Source organism: Bubalus bubalis, chromosome 22 (genome assembly GCF_019923935.1).
Source record: "Bubalus bubalis isolate 160015118507 breed Murrah chromosome 22, NDDB_SH_1, whole genome shotgun sequence".
NCBI lineage: Eukaryota > Metazoa > Chordata > Mammalia > Artiodactyla > Bovidae > Bubalus > Bubalus bubalis.
In genome coordinates this window covers 28,546,841-28,559,792 of record NC_059178.1, presented here as the reverse complement: position 1 = coordinate 28,559,792, position 12,952 = coordinate 28,546,841, and the positions used below count along the sequence as shown (strand labels likewise).

Sequence of the window (12,952 nt, the reverse complement as noted above, 5' to 3'; positions counted from 1 at the left end):
ACTAAACAAGTAATACAAACAAAATTATATGGAAAATATTTTAAAATATTGTCTAAATTCACATGGTTGGCCACTCTTGCCCACCAATTTATAATCTTAGTATCTTGCTTACTAGCCACTGGAGCTTGACTCTGATCACAAGTGTCAGCCACTAGAATTTCACTTTCCTTAGGTTTATGTTGTGGATGAGCTGAAGACTTTGGTACTGTTCTCAATTCTAAGGGAAAAAAACAGGAGAGATTATAAATAAACAAACAATCATGATAGAATTAACATGCCAATACAAATATCTTTAAATGCACTGGAAGTTTATTTTATTGACATAACTTTAACAGTCTAATAAAGAGGTTATTCCTTTAGTTTCACTAAGAAAAAAAGTTGGAAGTTAAGACAGTGGGGGAGAAGAGGACTGGAACAGATAAACTTCTTCTGACCTAAGCCTTCTAGTGTTGTAATATTTTAAGGTGACCGTTCCTTGTGGAAATAAGTGGGTTCATCTGCAATGAATACTGCATCATATTGCTTTTCGTCTTTATTTCAGAGTTTTCATTTTCTGGAAGGAAATCTGAAACATACTTTATCAGAAATCATTCCACTATTTAAGGATTTAATTCAAAGAAAACCAAAAGAAGGACAAAGTAAAGGGGAATAGATTTTTACTAATTATAACTAGAACTTATCCTAAAAAGCACTAAATGGCAACCTACTCCAATATTCTCGCCCAGAGAATTCCATGGACAGAGGAGCCTGGTGGGCTATAGTCCATGGAGCCATAAAGAGTCAGACACGACTGAGTGGTTAACACACAAACACACATTTTAAAATAAACAAGCATGGGTATTAGACAAAGAAAAGGAGTAATTAGTCATTAAATTAGTTTTAAAATAATTTGCATGGCTCAAAAGTGATATTTTAAAACCAAAATTTCATAGTCCAAGTAAAAATGATCAGAACAAGATTAAAACTGACATGGTTTTAAACAGTTACAAGTTATTCTCATATAACAAAGAGATAAACCAAGAGCATTTGTACAAGATGACTTTCCTGAAAAAGAAAATTGCTGTGATTTGTTTTTCTGGATATTCTTTCAGATAGATTTAAACATGATCTAAACTATGCTGATGCTCATCTGTGGTTATTCATGTCCTGTATGATACCAGACTAAAAGGCCCACAAATGTTCATTCTAGATCCAAGATGTTACATTTTACTTTAGCTCCTAATTACGTATAAGATTTTTAACAATGCTTTTGTTTTCCACTAGATGGTGATGCAAGCTCATATAAAATGGGGAAAAACGGTGTCAATTTTCCAATATCAAAAATTAAGACTACTATTTTCTTTTAAAGGCAGAGCTAGTGTCAACAATTTATCTGCATTATAAAAATAACTCTAAGACTAGATATACTCCTTCTCTTCAAATGCTTTCCTTGTTACAAAGAGTTTAGGTTAAAGATGGAAGTTCTAATTACTGATTTACTTAATATTAAAAGGAATATAAATATTAAATAAATATTAAATTAGAATAAATATTAGAAATAATATTAGAATAAATATTAAAAGGAATGAGCACTGTGACACACCACAGGATAAATTTCAGGACTACATGAAAATGTAGTTTCAAAGCATTTACCAGAAATGGCGCCTCGAATTAAGAAATATGCCACTGATAAGCCACAATCTAGAAACATTATAAAACCATTTCCTCATTTACCACCAAGTGCTACACATTAGAAAAATTAAAAATAGGTAGTTAAAGCTTTGATGGGAGTAGCTATGGATAATACTTCCAAAGTACAAAAATTTAGAGGCAGGAAGATCTATATTTGAATTTTGACTCATCCACTTGACAGTCTATTTAAGTCCTTTTAGGAACAAATCTTTCCTCATCTATAAAACGAAGATGCTAGAAGCTACCCCACAATCCTGTCCTGAGAGATAAAATACAGTAACAATGTATTCAAATAACTCAGCATAATAACCACCATACAGGAGGTGGAACTCAATGTTAGCCTACCTTCCTCTTTCATTGTATCCCACTCAGATATACACATAGGGATATTTTTTAAATAACAAGGAAAAAACTATTCCCTACATTTGTAAAATGCTGAGTGTTTACATATTCAGATGAGCAAATCATGTCTATACATAACAGAGGCAGAAGATACCTTCCCAGTCACTTCACTGATGGAAGTTAAGGTTATAGTTGTAATGTACGTTACCCTGAACAGTGACTATCTTCCTAACAATAGACGAAAACTTTTTTTTTTAAAACAGAACTGGGTAACTAAGCTACAACTCTAATCCTCACCATGTGCACAGCCAGAGTGCTCCAGTTTAGCATGTGTTTGCTCTATATATCGGACGCGGAGGTTCTCCTTTCTCCGTAGCCGATTAGTGCCAGAAAATGAAAAGGTTGTTATTGGTGAATCTGGAATAACATCTTCCTCAGATTCGAGATCAGTTGCTTTATGTGGTTGATCATTCCTAGTGGAAAATAAGGATAATTAAAAGAAAATCAGTTCAATAAATATTTATTAAAACATCTGCCACATAGTATGAGCTATAGCAGAACACTCTCAGGAAGATCCTCTGAAGGAGGAAATGGCACCCCCACTCCAGTATCCTTGCCTGAAAACTCCCATGGACAGAGGAGCCTGGTGGGCTGCAGTCCATGCGACTGCAAAAGAGTAAGACATGAAGACTGAGTGAATAAACAACAGCAGCCAAACACAGGTATGAAGTTGGAAGAGAAATAATTCCTTGCATCTAACATTCCTAAATACAAGGATCAGAGATATACTCAAATGACTAGAATACCAGGTGGAAAATATTATTGTGAGAGGTGAAGTAGAAAGTGTAGTTGGTGGTACTTCAGGCGAAAATTAAAAGAATTTTAAACAGCAGAGAAAATCCACAGAGGATCCTGCAAGTTTGAGAAAGGCAGGCAGTAGTACCGTGTACTTGTGTTAGAGAGGGACACGTTGGAACTACATGAAGGAGAGCCTCGAGTTAAGTATGCACATCATTTAGAAAGCAAGAGGAAAGGAATTAAGGTTTTAGAGATGGCAGTAATGTGACAGTCTAGCAGCAGGACTGTGCAAGATTGGCTGGGACAGAAAGAAAGGGGGCAGTGGCTGTAATAGTCTAGGCAGGAGCATCTGCAGGTTTGAGCTGGAATTCTGAAGATAGGTATGGAAAGAAAGGGACCAGTGTTAAACACTGACAAGAGAACCAGTAAGTTTTCATTTCAGTTCAGTTTAGTCACTCAGTCATCTCCGACTCTTTGCGACCCCATGGACTGCAGCACGCCAGGCCTCCCTGTCCATCACCAACTCCCGGAGTCTACCCTAACTCACATCCATTGAGTCGGTGATGCCATCCAACCATCTCATCCTCTGTCCTCCCCTTCTCTGGCTGCCCTCAATCTTTCCCAGCATCAGGGTCTTTTCAAATGAGTCAGCTCTTCACATCAGGTGGCCAAAGTATCGGACTTTCAGCTTCAACATCAGTCCTTCCAATGAACACCTAGGACTGATCTCCTTTAGGATGGACTGGTCGGATCTCCTTGCAGTCCAAGGCACTCTCAAGAGTCTTCTCCAACACCACAGTTCAAAAGCATTAATTCTTTGGCACTCAGCTTTCTTTATAGTCCAACTCTCACATCCGTACATGACTACTAGAAAAACCATAGCTTTGACTAGATGGACCTTTGCTGGCAAAGTAATGTCTCTGCTTTTTAACATGCTGTCTAGGTTGTCTAGGTCATAACTTTCCTTCTAAGGAGTAAACGCTTTTTAATTTCATAGCTGCAGTCACCATCTGCAGTGATTTTGGAGCTCAAAAAAATAAAGTCAGCCACTGTTTCCCCATCTATTTCTCATGAAGTGATAGGACCAGATGCCATGATCTTAGTTTTCTGAATGTTGAACTTTAAGCCAACTTTTTCATTCTCTTCTTTCACTTTCATCAAGAGGCTCTTTAGGTCTTTTTCACTTTCTGCCATAAGGGTGGTATCATCTGCATACCTGCGGTTATTGATTTTTCTCCCGGCAATCTTGATTCCAGCTTGTGCTTCTTCCAGCCCAGTGTTTCTCATGATGTACTCTGCATATAAGTTAAATAAGCAGGGTGACAATATACAGCCTTGACGTACTCCTTTTCCTATTTGGAACCAGTTGTTGTTCCATGTCCAGTTCTAACTGTTGCTTCCTGACCTGCATACATCAATAAGATTGGCAAATGAGAGATTAAGTGTCTTAAATAATACAAGGCTGTATACTGTCACTCTGCTTATTTAACGAATATGCAGAGTACATCATGAGAAATGCTGGACTGGAAGAAACACAAGCTGGAATCAAGATTTCCAGGAGAAATATCAATAACCTCAGATATGCAGATGACACCACACTATAACAGAAAGCAAAGGAGAACTAAAGAGCCTCTTGATGAAAGTGAAAGAGGAGAGTGAAAAAGTTGGCAACTCAACATTCAAAAAACTAAGATCATGGCATCCGGTCCCATCACTTCATGGGAAATAGATGGGGAAACAATAGAAATAGTGACAGACTTTATTTTTTTTGTACTCCAAAATCACTGCAGATGATGACTGCAGCCATGAAATTAAAAGACATTTGCTCCTTGGAAGAAAAGTTATGACCAATCAAGACAGCATATTAAAGAGAAGAGACATTACTTTGCCAACAAAGGTCCATCTAGTTAAAGCTATGATTTTTCCAGTCATGTATGGATGTGAGAGTTGGACTACAAAGCAAGCTGAGCACCAAAGAACTGATGCTTTTGAACTGTGGTGTTGGAGAAGACTCTTGAGAGTCCCTTGGACTGCAAGGAGATCCAACCAGTCCATCCTAAAGGAAAACAGTACTCAATATTCATTGAAAGCTCCAACTCCAATATTTTGGCCATCTGATGAGAAGAACTGACTCATTTGAAAAGACTCTGATGCCTGGAAAGATTGAAGGCGGGAGGAGAACAGGATGACAGAGGATGAGATGGTGGGATGGCTTCACCAACTCAATGAATGTAAGTTTGAGTAAGCTCCGGGATTTGATGATGGACAGGGAGCCCTGGCATGCTGCAGTCCATGGGGTCGCAAAGAGCCAGACACTACTGAGTGACTGAACTGAACTGAAGTAATACCAACACTGATAGCACCGATGTTAGTTACAGGCTTGCAATGGCAGGCACTCTTCAAAGTGCTACATGTATCAGTTTAAGCATAAGGTATTACTCTCACTTTACAAAAGGAAAAATTAAGATATAGAGATTAAGTGACTTACTAAAATAAAAGTAAGTAACAGAAACAAGATCTAAACCCTGGCAGCCAGACTCCCAAAGACAATACTATTATCCTTGGTATAGACCATGGAACTAATGACTGACTACAAGTAGGACTCAAACAGTTCCATTAAAACAAGTCATACTATGTCACTCTTCTGATTAAAACCTGCCACATCTTCCCACTTAACTGAAAACACAAGCCAAAGTCTTTACAATGATTGATTTATCTCCCTCCCCTTATTACCCATCTGACCCCTTTCAAATTATATTCTACTCCAGCCACCCTCGTTTCCCCAAGGCTCCACACCAGGCACATTCCTACTTTATGTTCTTTGCTCCAGCTGTCCCATCTGCTTGGAATGCCCACCCCCAGATATCACAAGGCTAATTATTTCATCTTTTCCAAGTGTTTGCTAGAGTTTTACCTTCTCATCATTGCCTGCCTTAAACATGCTATTTAAAACTGCAACCCCCTTCCCACACCCTAGTACTCCCATTCCTTATTAGTATTCCGCTGTTACTTTATCCATAGCACTTACTGCTTTCTAATTTAGTACATAATTGATTTGTCTACTGCGCATTGGCCAGAATTGTGAGCTCCAAAAGGCTAAGCCTCTTTTTGGCTCACTGATACATCAAGAGTATCTGCAACAGTGGGTACCTGGTACATGCTCAATAAGTATTTGTTGAATGAATGAATATGGAAGATTCCTGATTCCACTAGAAAAATAAATTCATGCTGATCTAGGCATACGTTCTTGCCCAATTCAATTCAAGACTGAAGGTACACAAAGATTGGGTTATGATTGAATTGTGGGTATTGAGTAAAATAAATTCATTTTAACTCAACTGACTTTCCCATGTCAAACCATTCTGACCTTATTTGCCAATAATTTTTATCAGTCTGTCAGGCATTTAAGTTTTACATGACAAAACCAGTCTTTTCTAATATAGTCCTATCAATTTGTATGACTATGTATTTCCAAAGAATGAGATTTTTATAAACTATGACCAAGTCTTTTTAATTGAGATTAATTTTTCCTAACAGATTTATATCTTAATTTTCTAGATAATATCAGTATTATTGTGGTCTATAATCCTATGCTCCATTCCAAGGAAAATCTTTAGAGCTAATATCTACCTACAATTACCATTTTATTCTGTAAAAAACAAAGCAAGCTAAAGTCATATGAGAAAGTCTTACAAATTAATGGAGTGTGAAATCTATCTGACCTTGCTTTAACTAATCACGTCACAGGCTACCTGCCTATTAGTCATAAAAATTCAACCTGAAACATGAATGAGTCACGAGAAGAAATTGATTTCCTGGCAGTCAATCTAGAAGTAGCTGGGATCACAAAAGGGAACCCCCCCCCCCAACCCAAAAAAAACCAGCTCTAACTAGAGGTATCTAAACTAAGTAAACAAGTGCTGGCTTTGTCCTCCTTTGTCCTTTGTCATAAAAGAAAAAGGGAAAAATACAACTTTCCATATCTTCATTAAATTTCTTCTTTAAAGCATTTCGTCTCATTGATTTTCTGAGAAAAGTTAAAAGTTTATGCCACACCTTTTGGTTAATTAGGGATTGAACACAGGTCTCCTGCACTGTAGGAGAATTCTTTACCATCTGAGCCACACTTACTAGTCATGTTGGGTAAGTTAGTTAACCTTTCTGAGTCTCAGTTACCTCATCTATTAAAGTAGATACAGTACTGTACTTTCCTACTTCATTTTTCTGGAAAATTTGAAAGAAATGATATATGTAAAAATGTAATGCAATGCCCAGAAAATAGTATTTAATCAATATTGCACCTTATTTTACAATGAAGACTCCTTTGATGTAAGGTTTTCACAAACAACTACTACAAAGTCATGACTCTAAAGTCCTGTACTTTTATACCACCACAAAAAGTCTACAAGTAGAGGATAGGGGAAGACTTTGACTTGAAGGTTCTAGTTAGCAGTAAACCCAGTAAGGTCAAAATATACCTATCTTGACCACATTAGTATTAGGGCTTCCCAGGTGGGTCAGTGGTGAAGCATCTGCCTTTCAATGCAGGAAATGTAGGAGATGTGGGTTTGAGCTCCACATCAGGGAGATCCCCTGGAGGAGGAAATAGCAACCCACTCCAGTATTCTTGTCTGGAGAATCCCATGGGCAGAGGAGCCTGGTAGGCTACAGTCCATGGGATTGCAAAGAGTTGGACATGAATGAACAACTGAGCATGCAGCACATACAATGTAAGTAAAAAGATACAGAAAAATGGAGTAGGCAGTACTACTCTACTGGTCAGACTATACCTAGAGGATTGACTTAATTAAAATATTGACAAACCGAAACATTAAAAGAGAAATAATTTGAAGAGTCTTCAAGTAATGTCTCATGAGGAATAGTTAATGAACAGAAAATATTTACTCTGCATATTTACCTACTTATGATGAAGACTCAGGAAGGCCCCATACCTATCTTTAAAGCACACAAAGGGCCATCAAGTAGAAGGAGGGGTAAACTTGTTCCAGATGGTCCCAGAAATTAAAATCAGACTCAGCAAGTATCACTCCGTAAAGTGATCTCTACCCAGACTTAGAACTTAATAACAGTATCATCTCACTAAAATTAAATACACTTGGGAGACAGCGAACCTATATAAAAGGTATTTAAATAATGGTGCTTTAAGTTATACAAGGGATTCAGTTTAAAAGAGAACACTGAGGGAATTTCCCTGGCCCAGTGATTAGGACTCTGCACTTTCAATGCCGAGGGTGAGGGTTTTAAAAAAAAAGACTCCTTTGACTTTCACTCACCCAGGACATTCATTTCCCAAAACAAAGTGAGTCATGTCCTCAAAACTTAATTATTTTCTTTCTGTAACTGGTACAGTTGAATATATATTTTAAATTTCATAACAGCAAACCTTTTTCTGAATAATTTACTATACTGTCACTGAACAACTGTCCTACCTTAAAAGGTATCTGTAACATCTAACCCAGATTAGGTGAATCAGAATTACTGCATTTAGCAAGAAAAAACATAAATAAAATAATACTTTTTCTAAAGTTCAGAGAAACTTCAGACAAGATAATACTTGCTTTTTTTCCAATTGAAAGCAAAAGAGAATATGTTTGAGGAGAATAAGCTGGCTTATGTGAATAAATGTCTTAAATTTCAGGAGAGAACTGAAAGACACAACAGATTATCCCCTATACTGTCCTGAGGAAGGCATGTACTAAATAAAAGATACATGCCCTAAACTCACTGATATGATTGGGGTGACCTTTACATCACAGAACATAAATTAATGTAGGTCAACCACCACTCATCTGAAATCTTTGAACCAGATGCAATTCAGAACTCAAGTTTTTTTAAAAATGAAGGGTAATACAGAGAATATATAGTTTGTTACAAAACACTTTCAGTGGAGCCTGAGGTATCACCCTGCAATCAAGCACACTGACACTATCACAGTAAAGCACAGGAATGCTTACAGGAAGTGGGACAAACAAGGAAGACTATAATAAAAACTGGGCTTTCCCTGGTGGCTCAGTGGTAAGAATCTGCCTGCCAATGCAGGAGATGTGGGTTTGATCCCTGGGTCAGGAAGATCCCCTGGAGAAGGAAATGGCAACCCACTCCAGTATTCTTCCCTGCTAAATCCAAAGGATAGAAAAGCCTGGTGGGCTACATTTCATGGGTCACAAGGAGTCAGATGTGTCTTAGCAACTGAACAACAATAATAAAAAGTATCTTGTCAGTTGAGGTGAGGGTATGTTGTAACATTTCAAAAAAACCATTTGAGGCTTTGGAATCATATAGAAATGATTGTGAATTTGTGTTCTAGCCTCATTTCAATATTCAGCACAAGTAAAATCAGTAAGTGCTGACATCTTCATACACACTTGTTTAATAACCTCAGTCTGGCCCCAAATCCTTCTTTCCTCATTTGTTATCCCCCCTCAAAATTCTCCTTGGCTACCAATATTCAGTGGACTGCTAACATGGCAAAAATATCAAAATCTTTTTGGACACCAACTACTTAAAAAAAGCACTGATATGATTAAAGATGCTAATTCCACTTGTGAGATGTGTTTATACATAAGACAATAACTAAGGCAAAATCATCTTATGTCTACATAGTTTAGCAAAGTTTTTGCAGATGTCCACTTAAATTCAACAGTCTTTAAAAACCTTGGAAACCATTAAGACTACCCTGAATTGTAACTCTTAAAAAGATATTACATAAACTTGACACAAATGGGAACTAGGAACTGGCCATATCTCTTGCTCTGTATCAGACTAGACCCAGAAAAACAGATTCTTTTTTTGAGACACTGTCAAATAATGGAGAGAACAGAGTCTTCTAAGTCAGAAGATGGGGTTCTGAGTGATGTCTCGTTATCTACTAGTTTTGAGACCACGGCAAGTTATTTGACTTCTGTAAGATGTGGATTCCTTGTCCATAAAGTAGAGACAATAAAACTACCTTGAAGAATCACAGTGAGGATTAGAAATAATAAACATAGAACACAAAGAAGAGTAACTGGTATACAGGATAAAAGTTATTATTTTTATTAACAAAAACTGGGGGAGAGGGAAAGGAGGAAGTTCTCCAGGCCTGAGAAACATGTAAGAGGAAATAATCATTCATATTACTTTTATTAAGTTTCTAGGACAGAGCTGGAAAGGTGGTAACAAAACTCAGTATTTATTTAAAATAGAAGTATTTCAAATAATTTATTTGAATAATTTATAAGTTATAAAAATGAAAATGCTTTAAATTAAAATGTTTTGATAATTTATACATTCACATGTATACTCTTGTGAGTATACTCATACTTTATACTCTTTATAGTATATACTCTTTAAAGTATATACTTTATACTCTTCTAAGAGTATAAGATAAGAGATGCATACAAAGTCTTCATATATACTTCTGAAACAAAAATACAGTGATTTTCCTTGTATTTTCAACTGCAGAATACTTTATAATTTTTAAAAAAGAAATCTTTGATTCTTACTATACCTTTACAGTTTGCATAGCTAAGTAAAATGAAGAAAGAGAAGGTAGGGGAAAATACTCAATTTTCTGCCACAATTAAGAAAAAATACTTACTCAATTTTCTGCTGCAGCTGTTCAGAAAGCTTTTTATTTTCTTCCTGTAGAGTGTTCTTTTCATTCACTTAAATATAATATGAAAAGAAAGCATAAATTATAGCTATATTAGGATGCATGTCAGGCTCTTTCAATAATTTCAACATTCATGGAGAAATTAGGATTTCAAATTCTAAGTTGTATGTTAGGGTTAATGCTACTATTCAAAACTAATTTGTTACTAGGTAGTGATTACTACACCTCACACTATGCCAGTTTCACATAAATGATTAACTGATAATTTTATGTAATGCTTGTGGGCAAAAAAGAAAGAGGACCTCATGTCCTGGGCAGTAGAGTTTAATTATTCATACTGAAGACAAGAAAGCATTCCACCCGGTTACTCAATCCTACTAATTTCAAATACCATTTTAGTGAGTCATTTATCTCAAAATAAATCTAATCATAAAATATAACAGTGAATATCAGTATAATTTTTTATAACAGAAGCACACTTAAGTAGATTTTCTTCCTTAGTCATACTCTATGTTGCATGAATAATTATGGTATCAATAACTTAATATACCACTGAAGTAGCATCTCCTTGTTTGACTCTACCTTGACTAAATTTTCCTATCCATCCTTATTTATAAAGCAAAAACTCAGTTTGGAGCTATAATTTCTTTGGCTGCCAGAACAAAATTTTTATTAATCCTTGATATTATGTCACTGGTTAAGCATGTGTTTTACTTGGAGGAATATATCAAAGAGATCAAGTCAGAATAAGTACAATTAACCTCTAATAAAGAAAGTTAATCACACTCCAAAAATCTGTTAATAATTTAGTGGTTTAAAAATCTCAACATATTTTCTTACATTGAGTAAATAAAAATTTGTTGACTATATACAATATGTGAGGGCTACTAAACTGCCTCCTTTGGAGGATCGGGGAAAAAACTCCACAAAAACCTTAAGATATGACAGTGACCTAAAGGAAAGTATAGTCTAATAAGACACAAGATATTATATAAACTTTTTTTTTAAACTGCTGAAAGTAACAAAGGTGTTAAAAGAAGCACAGATAAAATACTAAATGAAATTCCAAGGAAAAAAAGGTTTACTTTGGCCTGTTAAGAAAATCAGGAAAGGATCCGAGAGGACACCTGAGCCAGAGACAGAAAGAGACATCCAAGAGACTCCCACACCACTGCCACAATCAACAACAAAAACAAACTGTGAGTGAAATCCAAGCAGAGTCAGCAAGCAGTTGTTGGTATCAGCGTTGATGGAGGAACTGAACTTGAAATTTCCAGTTCAAGCCTGAACTTCTGGAATGGAGCCAGAGTGATCCTAATTCAATGACCACTAGAGTCAGTAGAAAATGACTCATATATAGATTCCCAAGTATTTCAGATAACAGCATTACTTTACATAATAATAAAATGTTTAAAGATTTAAAAGACGGAGGGCCTCGAACTAACATGATAGAAGTGATTACCAAAAGAGAGCAGGCAGACAAGACTGAGGTAATCAGTATCGATATAATAATTAACATAACTGACACACTAAATACATAAAATTCCAAGTGTCTATTATGCTCAAAACAGAGAAAGCCCCACTCACCTCCAAAGCAAAACAAAACATAACATACGCAACACACAACACCTCATTTGTCACCATTGTAGGTAACTAATATATAAGATCGAATTCTGAAAACTGGAAATTAAAGGGAAAATATTAAGATGTATCATGCCTTTCTAGTAGGAACTACATCCTACGGTAACCAGTAGCCCTAACTGATGAGGGAGAATTCTTGTTTACAAAAAAATGTCATCTGATGAATGTAAGAAGAATAACAGAAATGGAAAATTATCATTTTGTAATCTGTAATTAAATAATTGATTCAGGCCAGAATCACCAATGGATACTAAAATTATTAAAGATTAAGGGAGAACTGTATTTTTGCAAGATTTCAAAATATCACACATCCATCCTTCCAACTCAGACTACTTGGTACCAGGGGAAGATTCAACTGTATAATGGAGAAATCTAACAATCAACCCCCAAAGAGTGGAAGAACCTGACAATACCTATATCCTGATAGGATGCAATATAAAGTAGACAATTTTACCCATGAAGTACGGTTGTCAAAAAGGTTTAATCTGGACCTACCAAACTTTCAGATCCAATTTCTATTTTATAGGAAATAAACAAGGTAAAGAAAATGATGAGGATTATTCAGAGGGTGGCATAATTTTAGAAAACAGTCCTACTTCTTCAAGAATTCAATGTCATAAATGAAAATGTAATACTTTTCTACTCACTGATAACCTTATATTCCTAAATAAATGCATGCATACAAGTATTCATACACACCACAAAATCTATGGGTCTAAACCTGGCTCTTGAGAAACCTGTATACAGGTCAGGAAGCAACAGTTAGAACTGGACATGGAACAACAGACTGGTTCCAAATAGGAAAAGGAGTACATCAAGGCTGTATATTGTCATCCTGCTTATTTAACTTATATGCAGAGTACATAATGAGAAACGCTGGGCTGG

The 12,952-nt window shown here is 36.1% G+C and overlaps 1 protein-coding gene across 4 annotated transcripts in view; it reads right to left on the bottom strand.

Moving 5' to 3' along the window:
* The window catches only part of RBBP8 (RB binding protein 8, endonuclease), an 81,775-nt gene that overhangs the window by 23,962 nt on the left and 44,861 nt on the right, over positions 1–12,952 (bottom strand). For all 4 annotated transcript variants that reach the window (XM_006079188.3, XM_025273665.2, XM_006079187.3 and 1 more), the window contains 3 exons: positions 10,412–10,478; positions 2,311–2,486; positions 113–217 (listed from right to left, as the gene is read on the bottom strand). In XM_006079188.3, the coding sequence (XP_006079250.1) occupies positions 113–217; positions 2,311–2,486; positions 10,412–10,478 (348 nt within the window). The remainder of the gene's footprint in view (positions 1–112; positions 218–2,310; positions 2,487–10,411; positions 10,479–12,952) is intronic.